The sequence below is a fragment of the Gallus gallus genome, chromosome 8 (genome assembly GCF_016699485.2).
Source record: "Gallus gallus isolate bGalGal1 chromosome 8, bGalGal1.mat.broiler.GRCg7b, whole genome shotgun sequence".
NCBI lineage: Eukaryota > Metazoa > Chordata > Aves > Galliformes > Phasianidae > Gallus > Gallus gallus.
In genome coordinates, this window is record NC_052539.1 from 7,513,690 (window position 1) to 7,540,178 (window position 26,489).

At 52.7% G+C, this 26,489-nt stretch overlaps 2 protein-coding genes across 2 annotated transcripts in view; both read left to right on the forward strand.

Moving 5' to 3' along the window:
* The window catches only part of LAMC1 (laminin subunit gamma 1), a 51,483-nt gene extending 44,069 nt beyond the window's left edge, over positions 1-7,414 (forward strand). The window contains exons 19-28 of the mRNA XM_040705270.2: positions 147-352; positions 783-862; positions 1,144-1,281; positions 1,478-1,622; positions 2,161-2,310; positions 2,695-2,809; positions 3,357-3,556; positions 3,688-3,846; positions 4,311-4,410; positions 4,787-7,414. Coding sequence (XP_040561204.1) covers positions 147-352; positions 783-862; positions 1,144-1,281; positions 1,478-1,622; positions 2,161-2,310; positions 2,695-2,809; positions 3,357-3,556; positions 3,688-3,846; positions 4,311-4,410; positions 4,787-5,043 — 1,550 coding nt within the window. The 3' untranslated portion in view covers positions 5,044-7,414. The remainder of the gene's footprint in view (positions 1-146; positions 353-782; positions 863-1,143; positions 1,282-1,477; positions 1,623-2,160; positions 2,311-2,694; positions 2,810-3,356; positions 3,557-3,687; positions 3,847-4,310; positions 4,411-4,786) is intronic.
* A 4,899-nt stretch (positions 7,415-12,313) lies between these two features.
* LAMC2 (laminin subunit gamma 2) lies at positions 12,314-26,409 on the forward strand. Its single transcript, XM_004943268.5, has 23 exons — positions 12,314-12,488; positions 15,602-15,790; positions 16,492-16,621; positions 16,800-16,895; positions 16,981-17,117; positions 17,208-17,330; positions 17,621-17,810; positions 18,127-18,239; positions 18,528-18,746; positions 19,103-19,282; positions 19,810-20,043; positions 20,497-20,633; positions 20,786-20,939; positions 21,193-21,398; positions 21,629-21,708; positions 22,151-22,288; positions 22,429-22,573; positions 22,772-22,921; positions 23,262-23,376; positions 23,779-23,978; positions 24,333-24,491; positions 24,580-24,679; positions 24,864-26,409. The coding sequence occupies exons 1-23, from the start codon at positions 12,416-12,418 to the stop codon at positions 25,112-25,114; spliced, it is 3,519 nt and encodes a 1,172-aa protein (XP_004943325.2). The 5' UTR covers positions 12,314-12,415; the 3' UTR covers positions 25,115-26,409.
* Positions 26,410-26,489: the final 80 nt, after the last annotated feature.

The window sequence follows — 26,489 nt, forward strand, 5'->3', positions numbered from 1 at the left end:
GCTGACTTATGAAACAGCTTTGCTAAGTCCCGTTTCAATGGAGGATTAACCTGCCGATGCGTTGCCTGCAATGGTATGCTGCTGCTCCAACTTTCCTTCCTGCTTTAATTAATTTTGCTTCCCTTCTTTTGTATTTTGTCTTTCAGACGTAGATCAGGGTCTCATGGATCGTCTCAGAGACATCAACAGCACTCTGACAAGTCAGCTCAGCAGGCTGAGGAACATCCAGAACACGGTGCAGGAGACAGAGAACCTGGCAGAGCAAGCCCGGGGCCGGGTGGAGGACACAGAGGACCTGATTGCAATGGCTTCTGATATGCTGGAGAAGGCAAAGATGGCAGCTGGCAATGTGGTGAGTGTGCTGTGCAGATCTATGGGGCGGGGAGAAGGCAGGGCCTTTCCTTGCTGGGCTGTCTGGCTGTGTTTCTCAGCCTTTTCTCACTGCCATAGCAAATTTGCTGTGGAAACGTCTTCTCCTTACTGAATAATGGTGGAAAATAAATGAAGGAGTATGCAAGTTCTCTTTCATAAATGGCATCTTTGCCCCTGTTGAAGGAAAAACAGTTTGAAAAACCTTGAATATACACCAAAATGTTTGCTTTTATGGGAAAGCTGCTGGTGGAAATGGCAGTGGCTTAAGAAAAAATACGGAGAGGTCGGAAGTAGGTTAGACCCATCTCAAAGCATTTAGATCATGACAATAAATATTTAAAGCATTGATGAATAAAAGATGAAAATAGAGCTACAAGGTATTTTTTTTCCCTTTTTTTTTTTCTTTCCAGTCCATTACACCCCCGGAGTCGAGCAGTGACCCCAACAACATGACTCTATTGGCAGAAGAGGCGCGCCGGCTGGCTGAGAGGTAGGCTGTGCTGCAGCTCCTACCAGCCTACATGTGGGCCCCCCCGCAGGAGGAAAACAGAGCTGGTTTGCTTGATGTGAAACACTCTTCCTTGGGCTGCTTAAGAGATTGCTTGGTACCATTTTTGCATGCCTGTGTGCCAGCGCAAATGCTGGGTACGTGCTGTAGGCTCTCCAACAGCATCATTCCACTGCACCAAGGGGGAAGATGTTGGAGCTGAGGACAGACACTGCTGCTTGGCAGTTCTAACGGCGTTGTTTTCCTTCTGTGATCATGTCCAGGCACAAACAAGAAGCTGATGAGATCGTTCGCATTGCCAAGGCAGCCAACGATACTTCCACAGAAGCGTATCAGCTGCTGCTGAAGACCCTGGCTGGGGAAAACCAAACAGCACGTGACATTGATGAGCTCAACCAGAAGTGAGTCAGGATCAGAAAATCGGGTTCATTTCCTGGCTTTAGAGCAGTACTTAAAATTAGATGGCTTTTTAGCATTTTGTGCTTTTGGGTCCCTCAGTGTTGTAGCCTCTCTGCTCTCAGTAAGTTCAGTTCAGCAAAAAGAAATTACAGAGTAATGGGATCCTTGGTTTTACTTTTTTTTTTTTTTTTTTGTTAGATATAACCAAGCAAGAAACATTTCTCGAGATCTAGAGAGACAGGCCAACCGTGTGCTTGAGGAGGCAGAGGAAGCTGGAAATAAGGCCCTCCAGATCTATGCTAATCTCACCAATCTGCCCACTGTGGACACCACGGGGCTGGAGGTACGTGATGTGCACGGCTTTCTAAGGAGGACAGCCATTAAAGCAATGTTAAGTGGCTGACATACACTGTGTGCTCTCTTCTAATGGCACTCTGCCTTAGATCCATCTAGACATCGTCCAGATGTCTGTGTTTTGGTTTTTATGCAGGAGACTTGCAAGGAGGAAACTACAAGTATAGATCCCCCATTTCTGCCAGGTTCTGAAGTACCAAAAACCAGTGAAATGGTGCTTGCCATACATTGTGTCCTGAATTGAAAAGTGCAAAAAATCTGGTTTGTGTCAAGTTTGCAGAGCTATTCCCTCTCCACTCACCATGGAAGTGTAGTTTCTCTTAGCACAAAACTGTTTGCACCCCTCCTTCCTTGCACAGACCTTTGGGGTATTCGGAGCTTTGAAGAAGCTGCAGCTCTAATTGTGAAAGATGGGAACTTGTCATGGCTTCTGCCTGTTTTATCATTAGAATGCTGTGCTTTGTCACCTGTTCAGAAATTGTTTAATGTTCAGAGAACCTGCATGTGTTTCTGATGTCTGCATGCAGAATGAAGCAAATAAGATCAAGAAGGAAGCGGAGGAGTTAGATCAGTTAACAGCAAGGAAGTTGAAGGACTATGAAGACTTGAGGGAAGACATGAAGGGAAAGGAGCTGGAAGTCAAGAACCTCTTGGAGAAAGGGAAGACGGAGCAGCAGGTCAGTTCTACTTGGTGCAGGCAAAACAACCCAAAGGGAAACAAGTAACTGGCAAGATGCAAGAGATTTGGCCTTAGTCATATCCTAGTGGTGTTATTTATGCAGGATCCTGGAAAGGAAAACCAAAAAGCTGCTAAAAGCAATGGCATTGAGGCTGTACTGGGAGTTGGTGCCTTTGCTGGGTGTGCTGTCTTGTTTGTATTCAGGACAGTGTTCCAATGTACCTGAATTCATGTGGTTTATAGCACGTATTGCCACTCACATGGGGACAAATGCTGTTCTATATTTGCACTGGTGTTTCTTGTGGGGTGATGCTTTTTGATAGGCCTGCACGGTCATCTGTCAGAGGATAAGAGTATGCTGATAGGTGTCATGTCTCTGTAGACTGCAGACCAGCTCCTGGCTCGAGCAGATGCAGCAAAAGCCCTGGCTGAGGAAGCTGCTCGGAAGGGCAATGGCACACTGCAGGAGGCCAACACCATTCTCAGCAACCTGAAAGGTAAAGAGAACTCTTGTGGGGAACCCTGCAGTTCCCATCATGTCACTCTGCAAGGAAGGCGTCTTAGTTAAATGGCTTGTGCTGCTGCCAGTACTTGCGTTGAAGGATTCTTTTGGCTTTTTTAAAGGAAGAACAGTGTTTTAGTTTCAGCTGGGTTTAAATTCTTTTCTTCTGAGTTTCTGGTATGATGCCATGTTTCGATTTTAGGAGAAAAACAATGCTGATATTACACACTGATGCTTGGTAGTTGCTGCTAAGCAGTGCTGTACTGAGCCAAGGCCATTTGCAGCAAAGGACCCAGGGAGCTGGGAGGGAACAGTGAGGACAGCTGACTAATGCTGGCCAAAAGGATATTCCATGCCATATGACGCCACGTGGAAGGAGTTTTGAAGGGGTTGGGAGGGCATCTCGCTCTCTTCTGCTGCATGGGGGCTAGCTGGGCTGTTCTTCAAGGATTTCAAGTAGGCAGAGGCAGGGCAGTACAGTCAGAGAAGTGTCACAAGGCTCTTCCAGAGCAGGTGGTGAGAACCTCTTTTCCCTGTCCCAGATTTCGATAAGCGGGTGAACGACAACAAGACAGCAGCTGAGGAGGCGCTGAAGAAGATCCCTGCCATTACCCAGACCATTGCTGAAGCCAACAACAAGACCCGCCAGGCAGAGCTGGCGCTTGGCAACGCTGCTGCTGATGCCCGTGAAGCCAAAACTAGAGCAGATGATGCTGAGAAAATTGCCAGCGCTGTTCAGAAGGTGAGCCCCCTGCAGTTCTGGAGCCAGCCCTCCAGAGACATGTGGCCCACCTCAACAGCACGTAAGCTCTGTTCTGGTAAGTTCTGCACCTTCTCCAGCTGTTCTCATCCTTCTCCCCATGCTGGCTGTAGAGTGCCGCTGCTACCAGAGCAGAAGCGGACAAGACCTTCTCTGACGTGACGGGGCTGGCCAGAGAGGTGGATGACATGATGAAGCAGCTCCAGGAGGCTGAAAAAGAGCTGAAGCGTAAACAAGATGATGCTGATCAAGATATGATGATGGCAGGCATGGTGAGTAATGCTGGCAGTGGTGGCAAAGAGGCGACTTCTCCCTGCCTATGGAAGCTTTCCTCCCTCGGTGCTGTTGCAGTGGCCACTCTGGGTCTGCTTAGTATTCTCCATCTTCCAAGTTCTAATTGCAAAAGTTAACCTAGGTTAACATACAGTTATCACAGGTTCACTGCTGGACTCGGAGAGCTGGTTTTCTTAACACAGTCCTTTTAACAAACCTGACTCTGGGGTGACCTTTCCTGTAAAACAGTTTCTGGGGATCTGCACCCTCTCCTGCAGGAAATGGAATATTTGCAGGCCATCTTTGCCAGTGCAGCGACAGGTATCTCTGCTCAGAGATCGTTCTCATGGAGAGAGAAGGCAGGGATGCATGCAACTGCTTCAGCAGATGCATGAAAAGGAGAGGCAGTGGTTTCATTAAACCCTACACAGCTTACAATGTTCTCATGGCTTTTATCCCACAGGCCTCACAGGCAGCCCAGGAGGCAGAAGACAACGCAAGAAAAGCGAAAAACTCTGTGAACAGCTTGCTTGCTGTCATTAATGACCTTTTAGACCAACTAGGTAAGGCTGTCCTTTTTTCTTGTCTCCTAACAGGGAAGTGCTGGCAGCCAGCATGATGCGGTGCTGTGCTGGGAATCAAACAAATTTTGTTTTCCTAGAAATTAAATTAATGTGGTTTTGGCAAGTGTTCTTTTTCTTTTTTTGATGGAGTAGCCTCAAAACTCATTGTGCAGTGTTCTGTGCCACTTCCCTGCAAGCTATGGATTCAATATGAGGCACTGGAGGTGGAGCCCCTTCAGTTGTTCTTGTTTCTTACTCAGAGATGGCCTGATGCAGATCTTGCTTCTCTCACTTGGAACATGGGATCTGCTCTGTAAGCACCTGGAAGCTTCAAAGGCTTTTTAATGGTCTTCACTGTTCCCTTTTGGCTTTTCAGGGCAACTGGAGACGGTGGACCTGAACAAACTGAATGAGATTGAGGGTACCCTGAACAGTGCCAAAGACCAGATGAAAGATAGCGACCTGGACCAGAAGGTAGCTTTCCTTGAGAGAGAAGCCAGGAAGCAAGATGATGCGATACAGTCCTACAACAGGGACATTGAGGAAATCCTGAAAGACATTAGCAACCTGGAGGACATCAGGAAGACCTTGCCATCTGGCTGCTTTAACACCCCGTCCATTGAGAAACCCTAAGGGTGTGCTGGGGGTGGAGGGTATTCCCCCGCTGATCGGTGGAGCGATTGTTTGGCTATGGAGTGCCTTAACACACGTTACCTTCTTCCAATCCCCATCTCTTTGCTGCTTGCAGCCTCTGTTTTCTTCTCAAATCAGGATAAGTTGAAAAGGATTTTTTTCCTTTTTTTTTTTTTTAAGAGAAGCAAATTAAATATCCGTCTTTGGGCATCAAAGGGTTTTTTTTTTTTAATATAAATTGTCTTCCTGAGCACTCTGCCCCTTTCTCAGACACAGTTTCCCTTTGATTAGTGCAAGGATGAGAGATGCTCTGGACTCTTTATACTGTTCAGCAATAACCACGTGAGCTGTGTACAGCAAGGCAAAACTAACTCTGCTTTCTCTCCTCACTTCTCCCCTTGACTGTAAATTCCTTGATCTGGAACTCTGTCCCCATGAAGGAAGGGGGTTGGCTACCAAATCATTACTGTAATGGCCAGTATAGCTGCACTCATTCAGATCCCTGTTCCCAACTTCTAACCCTGTGAATTATTTTGTCTGGTTTTGTGACGTTAACCAGTGGCCAATCGGAAACGTTGGTAGCCTTTTACAAACTATCCTCAGCCTCTTTCTCAAGTGCTTTCTGTGATGATGCATCGCTCTGAGAAAAACGTGGCCTCCGAGAGGAGCTTTTTGGGAAGATGAGATGCCAGGGGAGCAGTAGGTCCCACCAGCACCGCCGGCTGGTGGAGCAGAAGTTGTGCGTGCAGTCTGCAGGCAGCTGCCTGTTGGGTGGCCCAGGCTGGGGAGTCTGGAAGTGATGAGCTGAGTTCCCATCTGGAGGTGTTGCTGTCAGCGCCAGAGGATTTTTGTTTGAGGTTACAGATGTCCGGGTGGCACGCTGACCTGTTCAAGCAGCAGAAATCTTGCTGAAGAGGAGAGCTGCCATCCAGAGAGCTCTGACAGCTGGGCTGACCTCAACCTGAATGAATTCAGGTGGGGAACAGAGAGACCTTGAAGATATCAATGAGAGGATCTTTCTCCCCATCTTCTTCCTGGAGGAGGCAGGTGGCATTTTTACACTTCCTGGTGTTGCTCTCGCCTTTTGTCTTTTACTTTTTAACCCAGCTGTAAGAGCAGTGTTCAGGTTCCTTGAGGTGCTCCCAGGTCTGCTCCCAGCCCGGAGCACGCTCCGCAGCTCTCCCTTGGGCTCTGGCCCAGCATCCCCTCTCTCTTCCTTCAGATCAAGCATGTATCTATCCTTAAACACTATGCAACTTTGTACGTTTGCGTAGCGGGGAAGAAATTATTATCTGACACACACTGGTGCTATTAATTATTTCAAATTTATATTTTTTGTGTGAATGTGATATATATTTTTTTTCCTTTTTTTTTTTTTTTATCATGGTTACAGTGTGAGGAAGTCTCTCGTGCGTGTGTGTGTGTGCGTGTGTAAATATCCTCAGCCATGTTTCCAGAGTGGCACAGCCTGGCCTCCTCTCTGTGCTTTCCCCTGTAACCATCGCAGCACGTGCACCGCACTGCTCCTGCCCCGTTGCCCCCGCAGCAGCCAGTTCTTCCTCTGCCCAGCTTCCCATTTGTGTCTCCCATTTGTGTCTCAGCATCTGCATTGTGTGATACTGGCAATAACCACTGCGCAGGGAGCACACCTCACCCGGTGCCGCTGGGCAGGATGATTCCAGCAAGCCCCGCATCTCCCATCCCCATCTTCTTAGGGTTTCTTGCCATTTACCAAACGCTGCCTTGGGGTTTCCCCACCTGTGAACATAGCTGGTCCATGGAGGAGGGCTCCCCAGTGCTCGCCTTCCCTCCGTGTTCCCGGCTGGCTGCTCTGGTCAGATGGCTGTCTCTAACCACGTCACCTCTCTGCCAAGGCTGTGAGAAGAGCAGATGCGAAGATGCGCGCATGCCCTGGCTGACCTCAGGCCTAAGGTTTCCTGCTTTCTCCTCTGTTTTTTTTTTTGTTTTGTTTTTGTTTTTATTATTATTTTATTATTTTTAATTTTTGTCGTCGTCGTCGTTAAGCTGTTTTTAACAGAATTCTATTTTTAAATAAAAAAAAAAAGTCTTTATAAGCGATCTCTTAATCACTACTGCATTACAGCCATTATTCATTGTATAAGTCCAGTTATTTCTGTACGTGATGTGATGATGAGATGGCTGCTGGTGGAGTGCTGGATGGCAGCGCGTGTCGGTCCCTCATCACTCAGTTCCTGACTGTGGCCCCACAGTACGTGCCTTCACTTCAGCTTTTTGCCTTAATCTGTGGTCTCGCTGTCTGGGGCGGTGAACAAAATGCAACACTTGCAGTTTTTATGTATAAAACAGTATTTCTTATTTATAATAAAGTCTGAATATTTGTAACCCCTTATACCTCGGGATTCTTTCAAGCATTGCTTTTTTTTGTTTGTTTTTGGTGGGGTTGGTGGTCTGTCTCCATCCCAGGGTCTGCCTCTTCTGGTGATGTCCAGCCTTGGATTGCTACGGCTGCAAGAAGTTCTGTGCTGTGGTCCTTCCAGCCTGTAAGAGATGTGTGTGAGCTGTCGGTGCCGTGCTGGTGGTGCTGAGCTGCCCTTGGGAGGACAGGAAGGTGGGAGGGAGGGGTGGTTCCTTGTGTTGTAGGGGAGCAGTCCTGTCCCTTCCAGCTGAAGGGGCTGCTGGGGCGGAAGGTTTGCCTCCAGGAGGAAAACAGACCCAAAATAAAGGACCTGACATTCCTTCCACTGGAACTGCCAAAAGCTCTCTGTTGTTCACCGGTCCTATTTGCAAAAGCAGAGCAATTTTATTCCCAAATTCTGTTCTGAATGTCAGGACAGATTACTGTGATAGCAGACAGCCCAGCTTTGAAATCCAACCAGTCTACAGTTGCAGAGTGGGTTTCTTTTATTTTTCTCAGCAGAGGAAAATGCATGCACGACTCATTAACTTGCATTATACTTAATCCCTTCTCAATTGTTGAGTTGTTCTTCCTTCCCCCCCTCAGCCCCCCACCATTTTCAGGTTGTCTGGTTGCAGCTTTGTTCTGAAACTGCAAATTGCCATTGTTGGGTTCCCAATTAGGATGCAGTATTATTGCATTTGGGTTTTACACCTCAGTGTTGATGAGGTTGTGTGTGTGTGTGTGTATGTAAATATAAAATGTGAGCTGAAATGAGCTGAAAAACCTATAATTGGAGATTCTTCTCTGCTCCTTTGTGACCAAGGCTCTGGTAAGAGCAACGGGTTGACAGTGCCCATTGTGCCTGCATAGGGGGAAACCTGAGGATGCTTTCAGCTGTCCCTGGGTGGTATCTCCAACATGAGGTGCTATTTCCAGTGCAAGAGATGATGCTGAGCACTCTGGCTGTCATGATAGTCCATAGAAGGAAGGTGGGCACCTGGGGGTCCTGCTCACTGGTGGCATTGCCAGGTTCAATGTATTGCTGAGCTACAGAAGCTTGTGAAGTGTCTGAACGCTCCAGTCCATCCAGAAGAGTTAACAAAGGGTTTTCTGTCTGGGGGAAGGGGAACAGCCAGTACTGATGTTTCACTGTGCACATAGAGGGAATCTGAGGATTTCTGCTCAGCGTGGGCTGAGTTCATCACCGAGGTGCTCATCAGGAGAGACCTTCCCCCTGGGCTGAGCTGTGCTCTGGTGGCTTTCCTTCTCAGAGTGCCTTCGGTCAAAGCCCGACACACTCTGGATGGGGCGACAGTCATGGAGGTGTGTGTGATGAGTGGGAGAGGGCTTCCTGAGGAGGGGCCTTCCTGGGAAATGCCAGCACCCCTTATCTCCCCGCCTGCCACGTGGCCGTCTGTCCGTGTCTCCTTTGGGCAGGGCGAGGCGATGCCTGGCATGCTGCCGTTCCCTTGCCGTGCCTCCATGGCCCTGCCCTGCTTGCTCACTGCCGCGGCCCTGAGGCGAGGAGCTGGGCGGCCCTGCGGCTGGCATCAGTGCAGGACGCGTCACCGCCGGGCGCCCTTCCTCACAGCCAGCCCTGTAACCTGGGGGGAATGCATAGCGTGTGGGATTTGGCTTCCCTGAGCTAACAGAAGCATTAGCAGCAATATTTTGACGCCTTGCTGGCTTCAGGAACAAGTGGGAGCGGTGAGTGCCACCGGTGGGCTCCATTGGGGTGCCCGTTGCTGTCCTGCAGAGCAGCTGGCTTGCTGAGCATGGCCAGGTTTGGGGGTCTTGCCGTGCCCCTGCCCTAATCCTACAGCTCTCTGCTGCTCTGTGTGGCCAAAGTGAACACGGGCTGCCCCAGCTGTTGAGCTGTGGGTCTAGATAGGCCAAGAATGCCCATAATAACCCCACAAGTGCCCCAAGATGTCTCCTGAAGAAAGCATGCATTTTCCTGAGCAAGGGGTTTAGGGGACTAACGATAACATTGGAGTTCTGCTTTAGGTACTGGGTTGTAAAACAGCTCATTGTCAGGGCAGATGCCTGACGTGCTGCGGAATAACACCATACCATGGAAATTCCTCCATGAGAGCACAGTGAGGCCCTCAGCAAAGGCACCTGCCTGGCAAAACAGAGACTGAAGTCCATGCTTTGCCAGCACGCCATGCACTTAGGAGCTTGCTGGGCTCTATCACCAAGACATCCATACCAAGAAAGGCACAAATGGAAGGATAAAGGGCTGCTGTGAGGCCTGAGGAAAGCTCCAATCAATGGAAGATGCTGGTGATGGGTGGACATGTGTAGGCAAACACGTGCTCATGGTGCAGTGGCATCTGGAAGGAAAACAAGTGGGCAAACATCTGAAGGTAAGCCATGTCTTCGTAACTCCTGAAGGAGCAGCCTACAGGGGCTTGCTGCTGGGGTCACACCAATATGATTATGGCTTCAGTGCTTTTATGTGCCTAGAGCCAGTGAGAATCAGCACAATTCAGAATGTTTTGTGGATTCAGCCTAACTTTGGAGTGGTTCATTTGGCTATGGTGTCCCTGCAGCAGTTATGTTAGCTTCCTTAGCCCCGTTACAGGGAATGGGTGTAGGACAGCTTCAGTGTTGAGAGGGAAAGGGAAGGGCAAGCCTAGCTTCTCCAACGAGGTAATGCTGTTCTGCTACAACATCTGCTGATGACCACTCTTTCATGCCTCTATATGCCCATCACTGCTTACCTTGCTTTTACTCTCAAGAGCATTACTTCAGCCAACCATGTTTGCACGAGGCCTTCTCCAAACAGTGCTGCCATGGGTGATGAAGGGCAACATTTCTTCAGGAGAAGGTGGCAGGCATCAGTTTGCTCTTCTGTGCTTTGAAAAACAAGGTCCTTGGAAATGTGCTCTGGATGGCACTGTGCACATATTGATGCTGTTTTCAGAGGTGGGACAATGGTGGAGGACGGCAAAGTGAATGTAACCAAAGCAAATATGCAGAAATGACTGGGGAGAGAGCTGTATCAGTGCTTGTTTGCAGAGGTGAAGTCAGAGGTGGGGTGATAACAGCGAGACAGGAGGAGTAATGTGGAGGAGATGGATAAGGGGAAATAGTGACTCCTGGGGAAGCTTCCTGCTGGTGAGAGAGGTTTTCTGAGGGAGAACTCGGCCAAGAATTTGGGTTTTGGAGGAGAACAGATTAAGTGCATTCCACTAAAGGGATTAACAAACCCAAAAGAACTCTGCCAAACTGGTGGAAATGCTGTGTTTTGGTTTTGCTCCTCATAAAACAATAGAAGAATCAGATAAGACAATCTAAGTGCCAAAAGTCAACATGCCACCAGCACATTTGTGAAGCAGACTTCCTTGTTGTGAACTATATTAAGACCCAGTGTATGGGATTAGAAAGGAGCAGCCTGTTTGTAGAAGAGAGTTGAATCAGTCTGCGGAGGCAGGTACATTTGGCAAAGGAAGTCACAAAAATGTGGTGACTTCAGGCTGGTTGCACCCATGAGATCACCGTGGTGCGAGGAGGCACCTGGGGAAGCCCTGAGTCATTGCTGGGTATGTGAGCATGTGGAGGCTGTGGGGCACTGTAGGAGAGAAAGGAAGGTTAAATGTTATGAGCCCTACATCTGTTAGCTCTGGAATGAGAAGTGAATCAGCATAGTTTGGGATGAGTTTCAGTCCTTACTGTGGAAAGGTTAATGGGGCGTTGGGCTTGGGGGTGAGCTTGTTGGGCTTCTTCATGTAACGGTGCTGGTGTCTGTGGACCACTGCAGTCAGACCAGGATGATAAGTAGGAGAGGTTCTGAGATGCAGCACAAGGGCACGTGCCATCATCCCATTTACCCTGATGTCTAGCCGTGGGCAGGGCAGGAGGACCTGGTGGTTTGGTTTCACACCGATGGCTAAGTCAGCTCCACCACACTGCTCTTTCACTGTCCTCACAGGAACAGAGGGAGAAAATGTGATGAGAAGGGGTTCAAGGGTTGGGAAAAGGACAGGGATGTCATTCTTACCAAACTGATCCTGCGTTGGCTTCCCATGGGCCGCAGTATGGGTCCCTACTACCACGTCCTCCTGCCCTCTCTTCCTCTGCAAACAGGGTCGTGTCCTTCCAAGGTGTAGGAGGGGAGTGAGGTAGGACTGTCTCTCGTGTTTCATGCAGCACTGTGGCTCTCCTTCAGACCAAAACACTGTGGGGCTCTGGAGCAACCATTCCTCATCCTTTTCTAGCATAAACCCTGCTGAAATGGATCAGGCCAAGGGCCCATACAACCTCATGTTCTATCTCAGGAGTAAAAGCAGATACATGTAGATAACAGACCTTGGTAATTCTCAGCCTCCACCCCATCTCTAGAGCTGGGGATTTCCTGAACCTGGTGCTGGTAAATCCTGATAGATCTCTTCTCTTAGCACATATCCAAGTTGACCTCAGGGGCTTTTTGCACCCTAGGCACCCTCTGGCTACAGGTCCTGGTGGTCTCCTCTCCTCACTTGCCTTCAGCCTCACTCCTGCAGGGCTGCTTGGACAACACAAAAGGCTGCACAGACAGTGCCTGTCCCCCCTCCCCAGGCTTCCCGTGATCTCATCCCATCCCGCTCTGCTCTGTGCATGCCCGGGCAGCCCCAGCCCTGTGTGCTGAGCTGCCTGGGGAAGAAGCAGCACGGCTGGGACAGAGCTGGATGGATGGGATGGAGCTGGGCAATGGGAAGCTGTAGGGGCAGCCTCACTGGGAGTCATTTTGTTCCCCCAGGATGATGCCATCGGGATGCCCTCAGGGTGCTGTATCTCAAAGCCCAAAGGCGGCGGGCGCGTGTGTGCCTGCCTGCTGCTCCGGGCTGGGCGCTCCTTGCTCACGGTGAGTCAGAGCCGGGCACACGCGCTCTTCCTGTTGGGAGTGACTCAGGTGGAGCAGCCGATAAAAAAGGAAAAGCAAAGCCTAAGAGCAGCAGCCTGGAGCTGGGGCTCCGTGTGCCCAGCGCCCACCCTGGGGCTGCAGCGATGGCCACATGCTGGCTCCTCGCCCTGGCTGCGTCCCTCCTGCCTGCAGCCCTGAGCACCAGCGGAGGAGAAGGTGAGGGCTGGGGAAGGTGGGGGGCTCAGCTTTAGGGCCCCGGTAATGGGGAACGATTTGGGTCCAGTGGTGCTCTTCTGCTGGGTCCCGCTCCATCGCTGGGGATAAATCTGAGCCTGTAGGTGCTTTATTTTGAGGTCTCCACTGGAGCTAGATTGCAGGAAGCACTCAGGAGTTGTTTTTTTTTTTTTTTTTTTACCTGCGTCTCCTTTAAATAACTTGTTTAGGTGTAATTCCTTTATTGCTTTCTGGGGAAAGCCTGGCTGCCTGGGTGGGATGTGGGTGCAAGCAGGAGGACTGCTTGGGGAAGGGCTGCCTGTTTGCCTGCTGTCCTATAAGCAGTGTGTCCCTGAGCCTGTGGAGGAGCAGGGGACATCCAGGACCTAACTCCATGCAACAGCACATGCACAGATTATGTCTGTGCAAGCTGGGGGTTTGTGGGACAGATGGAGCCCAAAAGACCCAAATAATGTGTATTTCATAAATGCTGAGCAACTTCAGGGGGTGTTTATTGTGTCTGTCATACTGCTGCTGCTTGGAAGTGTGCTTGCTGGGTTCTAAGCATGTCCTTTGGTATCAGCTTTCGTTTAAGTGCGGTGGAAGCTGATAAGGGAAAATAAGTGCTGAATGAGCGGGTTTTTAAAGGGCAGACTGATTAGGTTTTCCAGCTAATTGAGTAATTACTACAGCAGCCATAATTGCATTTCAGAATCCTGGTGTAGGTTTTTATTTCCCATCTCTGCTGGCTGCCTTGGCTGCAGGACATGTGAGCCATGCTGGGAAGGCCAGGGCTGCAAAGCACAAGGGTTGTGTTGTGTTGTGTTGCTGCAGTGGTGTTGCTGTGTGGAGAGGCTGATGGAAGAAGGGCTCCTCATGGATGGGCTCATATGGGTTGGGCTAGTGGCTCCTTGGTGCCCTGCAGCCAACAGAGCTTTCTGTTCTTGTTCTCCAAGCCATTCTGATGCTGGAATTTGCACCAGCATGGCAACCAACTCTTGATCATTGGGCTCAATGGGTGGAAGCTTTGGGAGTGACGTCCTGTTGTGTGCGTGCCCCAGGCCTTCCACTTCCCAGTGTGGCCCTTTGCCCTCCAGAGCAGCCCCTTCACCACAGCCCTGAGAGTCAGGGGATGGTGGTGGGGCCCTGGGGCGCCTGGCTGCCTGCTGGAGCCCATAGGCTTCCAGGAGATCAGCAGCAGAACCAATGGCACTGATCTGCAACGGTGTCTCAAATGGCTTCGTTAGTGAACCTGGAATCTGTGCCAAGCTGGGAGTTGGCTCTGAACATGCTCCAGCCTTGGAGCAAGGCCTGAGAACAGGCATTTGTTCCCTGCGGGAGCTGTGCTGTGCAGCTTGGCAGGCCCTCGGATCACGTAGGGTGAGGTGTGGGTGGGGATCAGTGCCTCTGCATGGAGGGGTGGGGAGGGGACTGACACCAAGCATGCAGGTGGGGAGTGGAAGCACTGAGGAAAAGCAACCTCACGTTGTTTTCGTGTTCCTGTGGTGGATTGTTTCTGTGCTCTGTGCCCTTTGGTTGCCGGCTGTGTCCACGGAAGCTCTTCTCACTCTTGATCCCACTGAAGGGCTGAGCATGCCAGGGCTGGGAAACCTCCATCCCTGTTTGCTGGCACATGAGGTCATCTTCCTTCTTGTCAGCAGCTGCTCACTGAGTGCGCCTGTCTGGTATGTGTGCACTAATGGGCGTGCAAGGCGGCTGGCAGCACTGCAGCAGGGAGCCAGGAGGCACTGCATGGCCCCAGGAACCCCAGCAGAGGGGGACAGGGCTGTTCCCCTGGGCTGAGCTGTGCCACAGGAGCCTGGGGAGGGAGGATGCTTGCTCTTGGGCCTCACCCGTGTCTATGGGTTTGGGACTGCACCTGGGGTCCTGAGGAGGCCCCTGGGGAACAGAGCTCCTCCCTCCTGGGCTGCAGTAATGAGGTGGAAGCAGGTTTGGGGGCAACCCTTCCAGGCAGGGCTGGGGTGGCTGGGAGCAGTACAAGAACTTAAAACTATTAGTGTCCAAGGAGGGCTACAAAGATAGTGAAGGGTCTGGAGTGGAAGACGCATGAGGAGCAGCTGAAGTCCCTTGGTTGTTCAGGCCACAGAGGAGGCTGAGGGGAGACCTCATGGGAACCTTGAGGCTTCATCGTTGTGTGGGGTGGAGAGGCAGACATTGATCTCCTCTCTCTGATGACAGTGATAGAATCTGAGGGAATGGCATGGAGCTGCAACATGGGAAGTTCAGGTTGAATGTTAGGAAAAGGTTCCTCACCAGAGGCTGGTGGGCATTGGGACAGGTTCCCCAGGGCAGCGGTCATGGCCAAGCATGTCCCAGTTCAAGAAGTGTCTGGACAGTGCTCTCAGACATAGTGTCTGAGTTTTGGGTTATCCTGTGGGGAGCCAGGAGTTGGACTCAGTGATCTTTATGGGTCCCTTCCAACTCAGGATAATCTATAATTCTGTGATCTGTTCTCCTCTGTGATTCTGAGGAGCTGGAAAACTCATCTGAGATAGAGCTCACACTTAAATGCTGTAGTGTTGGTAACTGAGGTCTTGGCAGGTAGATTTTGCTGGTTTCATGAGAAGACCTGGACAAGGCCATGGAGATGAGTGTGTCCAGAGAAGGGCATGGAGCTGTGTGGGGCGTGGAGCACAGTGTGATGGGGAGCAGCTGAGGAAATGGGATGGGTCAGTGTGGAGAAGAGGAGCTCAGGGGAGACCTCATTGCTCTGCAACTGCCTGAAAGGAGGTTCTGGTGAGGTGGGGGTTGGCTTCTGCTCCTAAGTAATAGCGATAGGATGAGAGGTGGTGGTCTCAAGTTGTACCAGGGGAGGTTTAGGTTGGGTATGAGGAAAATCTCTCAGAAGGAGCAGCGAGGCACTGGTACAGGCTGCCCAGGGAGGTGGTGGGGTCAGCTGTCCCTGGAGGCGTTCAAGAAAGGGGTGGGTGACATGGTCTAGAGTGGCCACAGGCATGAGCTGACGGTTAGACTGGCATGATCTTATCAGTCTTTCCAGCTTGGATGATTCTAAGCTCCTTGGGTTGTGGTTGGGCTTCATATTCAACACTCATCCCTCTAACTCTATTCAGACACTGCACTTTTCTTTTCTCCAGCTTGTGACTGCAACGGGATGTCCAGGCAGTGCGTCTTCGACTGGCAGCTCCTGATGGAGACAGGCAATGGGTACCGCTGCCTTGGCTGCCTGGGCAACACGGCGGGTGCCCACTGTGAGCGCTGCAAGGAGGGATACTACCGCCAGCAGGATGGGGACTGCTGCCTGCCCTGCCGCTGCCACCCCCAGGGTATGGGGCACCCACAAGGACCAATGAGCTTATGGTTGGGTTTTGGCTTTGTTTTCCAACCAGGGATGAGGGGTGGGGTCCATCCACAGCAAATTGTGCTGCCTCTCTGGATCCAACCCCTCGCTTTTCTCTGCATGGTGTGACACCCACGGGGATGATGCTCAAGAGGTTCCTTTGGTGATGTCCAGTGCCATTAGATGAGCTCACACTTGTGCAAGGCTGGGCTCTGCAGACCTGGCAGACCTTGTGGGTGGTGGGAGAAGGAAAAGAGGAGAAACAACCCCAAAATTCCCCAAACATGCTACGTTGAGGCAAGATCTCTCCGTGTCCAGGAGGGAGCCTGTTCCTCTCTGTCCTGAAATTGGCAGGTGATCAGGACCGGTGGCCCCACAGTGAACTGCTCATGCCCTTATCACAGAGGGCTGTGGCCAGGCCCAAGCACAGGGAGCTGAAGCTTTCCCAGGCCTCATGAGTCAGTCCCAAGGATTCTGTGTGTTGCCGTGTTTGGCAGGATTTGTGAGGTCCCTTAATTGCACTGTAAAAATGCAAGAGTAATTTCGGAGCCCACCTGGGGACAGGAGGTGCTGCAAAGTGCCCTCACTATGGGGATAGGCAGAAAGAATCCTCCAGCTTCTCCCCAGAGGACATCCCACCAGGCAGATGGTGGCACCTCCCTGACCTCCCTGTCCCACCACCCGCAGGCTCCCTCAGCACGCAGTGCGACAGCAACGGCCGCTGCAGCTGCAGGCCTGGTGTGATGGGCGAGAAGTGCGACCGCTGCCAGCCGGGCTTCCACTCCCTCTCCGAGGCCGGGTGCCAGGGATATGGGCAGTAAGTGCTGGGGCTGTCCTGTGCTGGGGCATCACTGCTGCATCCTCTTCCTCCTCACTTTGCCCCACTATTATCCCGCTGGGAGATTCTCTGTTGTCTCATATGACAACTGTGCTGGGGCAGTGAGCCCCTGGCTGAGCTGGAGGTCCCTTTAGTGTCCCCACTGTCCCCGTTGCAGGAGCCAGCTCTGTGCCTGTGACCCAGCTGGCACAGGGGACTGCGTCTCAGGCCGTTGCATCTGCAAGGTTGGTGTCACTGGTGAGCGGTGCGACAGGTGGGTGTCTGGAGGTTTGTGCCCTATAGCAGGCTGAGCACGAGAGGAGAAAATGCACGTAAATTATGTCATCTTTCTTTTCCAGGTGCAAACAAAACTTCTATAACTTGGATGCCAGGAACCCAGCTGGGTGCTCTCCATGCTTCTGCTACGGACATTCATCCTCATGTGTCAGTGCTGAGAATTACAGCATCCACAAGATCACCTCCAGCTTCCAGCAAGGTGAGGCTGAGCAGGATGTCCCCACAGCCTCAGGGCTGGCATACCAGGAGGGGTTTGACTGGGGGTGCCTTCTCCTTGTTTGCCCTCCAGGTCCTGAAGGATGGACAGGTGTCCATGAGGACAGATCTCCAACCGAACTCCAATGGTCTCCACGCCACCAGGATGTGTTCATAGCTGCGAGGAGATGGGAAGCACTGTACTTTGTGGCACCTGGTAGGCATGGGGAGTATGGCACAGAGCTGAGCCCAGGCTGGAGCTGGTTTGGGGAGAATGGGGTGATTGAAGGGTCTGTGGGGCTGGGGAAGGTGTGACATGGGCAGAATGAAGGGCCTATGCTGGGGAAGGGATGTGGTACCCCAGTGCTTGCACAGCCTGGGAGATGGCAGTGGTGACAGCTGGCACAATGATACTTGGTCTGACCCCATGGAGCATGACTTTAGGAGGAAAGGAAGACTTTAAGCCTCTAATTTCTTCCTTCTGTTCTTCTCCTCTTCCCCATACAGCCAAATTCCTCGGGAACCAACAGCTGAGCTATGGCCAGACGCTCTCCTTCGATTACCGCCTGGACCGAGGGGGACGGCTGCCTTCTCCGCATGACGTGATCCTGGAAGGAGGTGGTCTCCGAGTCACTGCCCCCTTCTTACCCTCTGGGAAGGTCCTGCCCTGTGGTGTCAGCCAGACCTACACCTTCAGGTGACGGGGTGCTTGGGATTGCGGAAAGAGAGTCTTTGTGAGCTTGTGGATTCAGTGATTGTCCCTCAGAGGTGGTCAGGCTCAAATAGCTGCCTCATTTGGACCCGGGTTCAGCCTGCGTGCTTCTCTCCCGATGGACAAGGAGAGGACAAGAGGGATTGTAGAAGATCTGCTTTGGGGCTGGGATTGGTGCTGTGCTTGGTACAAGTTGTGTGGGAGGAGGGTGCTAGCGCTTTGGACTCAGGAGGGAGAAGGGAGAGAGCAGCTGGGACATCCCATGTTCCTGAACACTGCTCCCACCTGTCCCCATGTGCAGGTTGGATGAGCACCCAAGCAGCAAGTGGAGCCCCAGGCTGAACTACTTTGAATACCGCAGGCTGCTGGGAAACCTGACAGCCCTCTGGATCCGAGCCACCTTCGGGGAGTACAGTAAGTGAGGGGGACAGCAAGGGGACAGCCCAGCTCTCTTTGCTGGAGACACCAAGCTGGACATAGCTGTGCTAAAAGGTATTTTAAGAAGCATTGTAACGCGGGCAGAGCTAAATTACGAATTGTTTAAGCTAGATGCCTACAGCAACGGGTGGGGGGAAGCAAAACCTTGGCCAAGGTCCATCTGCCCACGCGTGTTGTAGTTGACCTTGCAGGGATCAGCATGCAGACCTGGGGCTCGCAGACCCAGCGGGGCTCTTGGCGGTGATGTGCCACATCTCCCACCAGGCACCGGCTACATTGACAACATCACCCTGGTGTCGGCACAGCCCGCTGCCGGCGTCCTCGCGCCTTGGGTGGAGCGGTGCCAGTGCCCCGATGGCTACCAGGGGCAGTTCTGCGAGCGGTGTGCTGCTGGCTACAGGAGGGATGCACCCCACATGGGGCCGTTCAGCATCTGCGTGCCCTGCAACTGCCATGGCGGAGGGATCTGTGACCCGGATACTGGTAAGAAAAATCGTGACCTCTCTGAGCTCATTGGGCGTGTGAGGTTGGAACAGACATCAGTGAGTGATGTGGAGATGTTTTGCTGCCCTTTTTGTCAGAACAGCCTGCAGTGTTGCAGCGTGAGCTCAAAGCAGTGCACTTTTCACCTTGAACAGTGATGCGGTTTTGGTGGAGCCTCAATGGAGTCTCCTCAGCCTCTTTGCTTCACATGCTGTATGTCCCCTGCTGTGTTTCGATTCCAAGGGAACAGCTGAGGCCGAGTTGCTCATCCTCCGAGCCATGCAGGGTGTCCAGCAGAGGGGACAGCTGGGCTGATGGCCAACTGGTTGTCCCATGCCCTGTCCCTCCTTCCTCAGGCGAATGCTACTCGGGAGATGAAAACGTGGGGAACAGCATCAGCTGTCCATTCGGCTCCTACAGAGACCCCCGGCCCCCGCACAGCTGCAGGGCATGTCCCTGTGGCCACGGCCAGAGCTGCTCAGTGATGCTAGGCCAGGAAGAGGTTGTCTGTGACCATTGCCCTCCTGGAGCTGCAGGTAAGGCTCAGGTCGTTTCTGCCATTAGCCCATCCCCTGGAGTCTTAATGTGCCTTATGTGGGTGCTTGCTGCCTGGGATGCTTGGGGCTGGGGGGGGGACAATGTTTTCTCCCCAAGGCTTCCCCACCTGTGTACTCTTGCTTGTAACCAGGTGTTTCAGCAAAGCACTGGGACCCATCATGCTGTGCAAACGTGCATGCCCTGCCCTGGAAATGCATGCAACACATGCATACATCTGCTCATACAACCTTTTGGAAAGGCTGTTATGCAAACAGATTAAGTTGATGGAGAAAGGGCTGATGGGGAGGGAGGAGAAGAGAACTTAGAGGCCCAAGCACAGCATAACTTGCCCAAGGAAAGCCGTTGTGCCCAGTTTTTGTTGTGAGCTTGGTGTGCACGGTGTGGCAGCCTTCAGGCATCCTCAGGGAGCCGTGATGCTCACGTGTGGGCCTTGGTGTCAGCAGTGTCCCCATCCCCGTGGGCAGGTGGCCGCTAGTGTTGGTCCAAGCGCCTCTCCCTTCCACAGGGCCCCGCTGTGAGTTCTGTGCCGACGGCTATTTTGGAGATCCTGCAGCCTCCCAGCCATGCCGGCCGTGCCAGTGCAACAGCAACGTGGAGCCCAACGCCGTGGGGAACTGCGATCGCCGGACAGGAGAGTGCCTCAAGTGCATCTACAACACGGCTGGCTTCCACTGCGAGCGCTGCAAGGATGGCTTCTTTGGGAACCCCCTGGCCCCCAACCCTGCTGACAAGTGCCGGGGTACGAGGGCATGGGTGGGTGTGTGGGGCTGTGATGTGGTGTCCACTGGGTGCAGGAGGTTTCAGCAAGCTACAGAGCAGCTCCCTGGGGCTGAGCAGGAGCATCTGTGGTGGGCACGGTTTGAGTAACAGCACTGGGGATGAGTAAGGAAATCCATGCTGGAGTGCAAGAGAGCTTAAAGGGGAGGACGTGGGGTATTTGCACTTGGCCTTGTGGCTTTCAGTGTTTGCTCCGGAACCCTGGTGGAGGTGCTGAGTGGTGTTTGCTTAGCGCACTCTCCAAAGCCAAGTGGTGTTTCTCAGCCAGGTCTCTCTCTCCAGCATGGGAGGAGACACACCTGCAGATGAGATACAGGAAAGTGAGGTTAGGGAGAATCAGGAGAGGTAGTGGGTGGAAAGATGTGCCCAGACCAAATGGGAGAGAGTCCTTGGCCACTGACCTCTCACTGTGCAGCCTGCAACTGCAACTCGGTGGGAGCTGAGCCCCTGATGTGCCGGAATGATGGGAGCTGCATCTGCAAGCCTGGCTTTGGGGGACCCAACTGCGAGCAGAGTGAGTGCCCAGCCTGCTACAGCCAAGTGAAAGCCCAGGTGAGCGCCCACCTACCCATCTGTCCATCCCTCTCAGGGGTTGGGCTGTTGTAGTCCCTGCTCTTTGGGCAGAGCTGTGCTGATGCTCCAGCTTTTGAGAACCTTTGAGGCAGTCACCCAGCATCCAATGACCTGATCCTCTATGGTTGCAGGTGGACCTGTACCTGCAGCAGTTGCAGGAGCTGGAGCTGCTTTCGTCAGAGGTGCAAGCTGGAGGCGGGGCTGTGGGCCAGGAGCTGGAAGGGAAGATGCAGCTGGCTGAGGAGACGCTGCAGGCCATCCTCAGAGAAGCCCTCAGCCTGCAAGGTACCACATAATGGCTGCCATCAAGCAGGGCTGGGAGAGCAGCTGAGGATCTGCTTCTGGGTGGAGAGGACATTAGTCCTTTATGCAGAGGCAGCATGCAGAAGATGACAGTCCAGAGTAGTTTTCTGTATTTCTCCAAGCACGTCCAAGGCATGGGGCCACCAGAAGTCCAAGGGAAAGGGCAATCTGTGTCACTGCACAGTTTTGCAGTGCCTTTCTTTTCACCCCTGCGTGTCTCCTCCCTTCTCGCCAGCTTCCGACAGATCCCTAGAAAGCCGTGTGACCAGGCTGAAGGGACAAGGGTCCACCTGCCAGAGCCGTTTGGATGACGCCAAGGCAGCAGTGGAGAGGCTGATGTCTCTGGGCAGGCAGTATGAGAGGCAGGCGCAGGACGCCCGGCGGCTGCTGGAGACAGCCAGGCTGGACCTGAGCAACAGTGGAGCCTCTCTGAGTCAAGCGGTAAGGGAATGCGTGTGCTGCAAACCCTGAGCTGGGAGAGTCCAGGGAGAAAGCAAGAACTTCATGTATTCTAGTTGTTCCATTTATTTTGTGAGTAGAGGTGGATATGGCAGGCTCTTTCTGTGGGGTGCAAGGTGGCTCTGGAGGCTTAGCATGCCACCGTTAGTAATTTCCTTGCCAAATCAGAAGCAAGGACAGGGAAGAGCATTCACACCTCTCTCTCCCCCCAGGCTATTCCGGTTTCACACTTTCCTGGAGGCTCAAACAAGATCTTGCTCCTGGCCCAGGAGGCTCTGAGTCTAGCCAACAGGTGAGCCACTCCTTGGGTGAGGGCAGGGGGCCCAGGAGCGCCCTGTTCAGTGGCCTTACCTGATGCTACAGCTCCATGAGCTCTGCACAAGTCCCAGAGCAGGGGAAGAAGTGTCTGCAGGGTTGCCTTTGCTGTGCTCTGCTTGCTTTGGGAGTGATGCTGGGTGGGGTGTTTCAGAAGCACCTTCCTGGTCCATGTTTGGTCCATGGGCATCCAGTTGGAACAGGCAGCATCAGCCTCTTCCCCTGTGCTCCGCTACCCTGGGGAGATGCAGGAGGGGCAAGCAAGGCAGATGACCCCAAGGTGTGGATGCCCATTCTCACATATATCACATAGTCTGTGAGAACCTGATCTGGCACTGCTGGATAAAACCATGAAGGAGATTGAAGGAGGGAACTTGAGTGTGCAGCCCTTATGACAAGGACCTCCCTATGCCTTTCAGCCACATGCAGGCAGCCAACATCATCGAGCAGGCGGCGAAGGCAGCGCAGGATGACTCACAGCAGGCACTGGAGCTGCTGCAGGCAGCTGTGAGTGGGGGGGCAGAGGTGCCAGGCTCCCTGCAAGGGCTGCTCAGGAAGTAAGTGCAGGGAAAAGGGCATGGGGTGGAGCCCTTTTTCCATAACCCATTCCCTGCATCCTTGGCTACATTTCAGAAATGTTGGATGCAGGATGGTAGGGTTTGGGTTTGCCCTTGGGTTCACTCCTCTATCTGCACAGGTATGAGGAGCTGAAGTTGCTGGCTGGAGGCCTGGAGGCTGATGCCAACAGGATAGCCACTGAGGCAGACAAGGCTTATCAGAGCAGCCTGATGCTCCTCAGCTCTCTGTCTCGCCTGACCAAGACCAGTTTTGGGTCCTTTGAGGTGAGAGCTTTGTCCCTGTGGGACCAGGACATCCCCTTTCATTCACTGCCCTCCCTCCTGCCCTTCTCGCAGCTCAGCCCTCTCCAGGGCTCTGCTCCAGCTGGGCAGGCACTGCTTATGCCATTCCTCGTGGGTTGCCTGCGAGCAGTAGGGTGACACTGGGTCTCCAAAACAGTGACCCCCCTCTTTGTGTTCCAGGGGGAGGCAGCCCAACTGAAGCAGGATGCAGCAGCTCTTCTGAGCACGGTGGACACCTACATGGCCCAGTACAGGCAGCTGCAGAGCCGCATGGGCCTCTGGGAGGAGGAAATCAAGAAGCTCTTGCAGAGAGGAGAAGGCGAGAGAGCGGTAAGACATGGGCTGATACCCCATGTGCACAGAGCTGCTGATGCAGGCTCCCACTGGCACACCTCCTACACGTGAGGCAGGATAATGATGTGCCTCAGGACAGTTATGAGCTAGGATGGCTCACAGCAGCTTGAGCCAGTGGAGGAGCACTCATAGAAGCTTCTACTGATGAATCAGGCTGTGCTCACCTGGATTCAGGGGCAACAGCAGGCATGTGGGAACAGGCTTGTGGGTCTTTCAGCACAGCTCCCTGCAGATGGCCACAGTGGTTCTCGTGACCATTCTGGGCTGCTCCTCTGCCATGTCCTTCACCTCACTGTGTCCTCTTGGTCTGTTGCAGATGCTGACTCAGCTGCTGTCCCGAGCAAACCTTGCCAGGAGCACAGCCCTGCAGGCCGTGAGTGCTGGCAATGCCACCTTTTATGAAGTGGAACAGATCCTGAAGAGCCTGCGTGGTAATTTTTCCCTTCTGACCCCTCCCTTGCACCCAAGTTTCATGTTGCAGTGGAGCATGCTGGGCTGATGGTCTCTGCCAGAAGTGCACTCCAAAGCAAGGTGGGAGCATCGCACACTGCTTTGGGTTGGATTTGCTGTGGGGAAATGTGTTCTCAGGGTCCAGTGGCCATCTCAGTGCCGCAGCCAGTCCAGCAGCTCCTACGAGACGGAGAAAACACCCATAGCAAGTCCTCTCTGCCATCCACTCACTTCCTTTCCTTCCTGTCCTGTCCCCATTGTTGCCAGGCTTTCTAGAAGGTGTCTAAACCAAGCCAGGACTATAGGAGAGCTCTTCCTTCTCCGTGCCTCATGAGTTTTCACGATGTAATGCTCTGCTCCATTTTCTTATGTGTTTCTTTCAGGGTTTAACCTACAGGCAGATGACAAGAGAAGGGAAGCTGAGGATGCAATGAGGAGGTTATCAGTTATCAGCAGCATGGTGGCAAGTGCCAAGGAGAAGACTGACAGAGCTGAAGCCATCCTGGGCAATGCTGCTGCTGAATCCAAGGCAGCCAGCAGCACCGCAGGGGAAGCGAAGGAGATCACCTTTGGGATCCAGAAGGTGAGGACAGGCCCTGGCGGTGCTGCAGGCAGAAGGGGGTTTGGAAGGACCAGCCATGGAGGAGCAGGTGGCTGTGACTCCAGCCATCTTTGCAGTGGACCTGATGCATTGACTTCTGTGTTGATTTGCCTATAGAGGAGTGTGTAGAGATACCTGAGGTGATTCTAAAAGAGTGGGTGCGCGGGGATCTCTGCAGACAGGTTTATCCAATGGGGATCTCTGTGGCATGCCGCTTTAGCCACCTCATGGTTGTCCCAGGTCTGTGGAAGGAGCCAGGTCCCAACAGCTCCATGTCCCAGTGCACCCAGAGTGACCGCGCTCTGCCCCTGAGCATCGTGCCTTTGCCTCCCCCAGGAGATCATGAGGCTGAGGCTGGAGGCCAACAAGACAGCCGACGGGGTCCTCGCGCTGGAGAAGGCAGTGGCAGCCTTGCAGCATGAGGCCAAAGAAGTGGATGGAGAATTCCAAAGCAAGGTTTCAGAAGCTGAGGCAGATGCTGCCATGATACAGGAGGTGGGTCCCTGGCTCCCACAGCGTGCACACTTCTCTGTTGACTTTTGGGCAAAAGTTTGCCTTACAGCTTCCATCTTTCTTTCCCCAGACTACCAAGGAAGCTCAAGATGTCCATACCAAGGCTGGCCAGGCTGGGGTGGTGGTGCAGGAGACGTTGGGTGTCCTGGAGGAGCTGCTGCGTCTGATGAGTAGGTTTTATCGTGTTGCTGTGGTGTGCAGCTGAAATCTGGGTACTGCTGGGCTCTGGGTGGGGATTCTGAGTATTTCCTGGGAAGATGACACCTGTGGATGGAGCTGAAGTAGCTGGGAAGATCTAGTTCTCAGCCTCCATCCATGGTTTTCTCTTCCTTGTTCCTTCTTCCTGTGCTCCAGACCAGCCTGGTGCTGTGGATGAAGAGGGCCTGAAACAGCTCGAGCTGAATTTCAGCAAAGCCAAAACCAAAACCAACCAGCTGAAGGAACAGATGTCAGAGCTCGAGCAGAGAGCCACGCTGCAGAAGGTTCGGGTACAGAAACTGGACAGCAGCATCGATGAGATCCTGGCAGATATTAGGAACCTGGAGGATATCCAGAGGAGCCTTCCTCCTGGCTGCTACAACACAAAAGCCATCGAGTTACCCTGAGGCAGCACTGGGAGACTGCAGCCCGTGGCAGCTCACAGCAGGAGAGCCAGGCCCCTCTGCTCCCACAAAACCTAACAGGAGCAGCTGAGCTTGGTTCTGTTGGACTTATCTTTACCCTCAAGCTCAGCATAGTGCCTGAAGTTCACGAGTGTCACAGCTGAAGTTCACATCACACAGAACCTGGAGAGTCTCTGATTTTCAAAACGGTCCGTCCCTCAATTCCAGGAGGAAGGAAATGCCCACCTGCAGTCTGGGGTTTGCTGGTGCCATTTTGGACATGACTTAGGGATTCAGCAGCAGCAGGTGTTGCTGATGACGCTTTTCATACAGCTGCAGGTGCTCCACCAGGCTCCTCAGGAAGGTGGTTTCTATTTTGCTCAGCCCTGAAGGGATGGTTTTCCCATCAAAGCTCTTTCTGGGTCAACGCAGGTTTCCCTAGCATCCTCTCTCTCTCACAGCCACACAAGCACAGACGTTCCTTCCAAGACTGGTCGCTTTGGTCCCGGGCAGCTTCCTGGGTGTCCCAGAGCTCAGGGAGAGCAAGGTCGTGCTTGCTCTGTGCAAGCATTTGGGGTCCTGTGGCTCTCATCTCAAGCACAGGAGCTTTCTCTGGGGGACTGCAGCCATGCATTGGCATCTGAGAGCCCATTCCCATCCTTGCTGTAGTGCCAGCATCCTAATCTGACCTGGTGAATATTGAAAATGTCTCAAATGTTTCTTCACCCCTGGTTTGGTGCTGCCCATTCCCTCCCATCCCACATGTATGGTGCTGAATGTTCCCAAAGCACGCTAGACGTGAGTCATTGTGCATGAGGTTTTTCTACTGTAAATCTTCCCTGAGCACAGCCTGGAAGAACTGAAGACAGCGGTGCTCCCTACACCCACCCACTGCTTTCCTGTGGACCCACCTCCATTTTGACACCACTTCCAGCTTTCTTCTGATGCTTTCGCAGGGGAAAAAGCCCAGAGCTCTCCGATGCTGAAAACCAGCCCTGCTGAACTGCCCTGACCAGCATGGAGTGCGTGCTGGGCAGAGGGGAATGCTCTGAGGACTGAACACCAAACCTTGTTAGCACTGCTTCTCTGGTAAAGCAGTGCCCGTGCTGTTGCTTGGTTGAGGGTTTTCTGAGTAACTGTGTTATATTTGTATTTAAGTGAGATATGCTCTTACCTCTGGCATGTTTTCCTTCTCTCCCTGCACACCATAGGACAGGTATTACGGATCTGACATTATTCCTTTATGAGTTGGGTTTTTGGAAGGGAGGAGGCCAATAAATACTGAACGTTTTTGGTCAGCTCTTGCCTGCTGGTTCAATTCCAGCGCCGTGTTTTGGGCAAGCTTGGCCATGAATTCTCCCAGCAGCTTCTGCTCCTC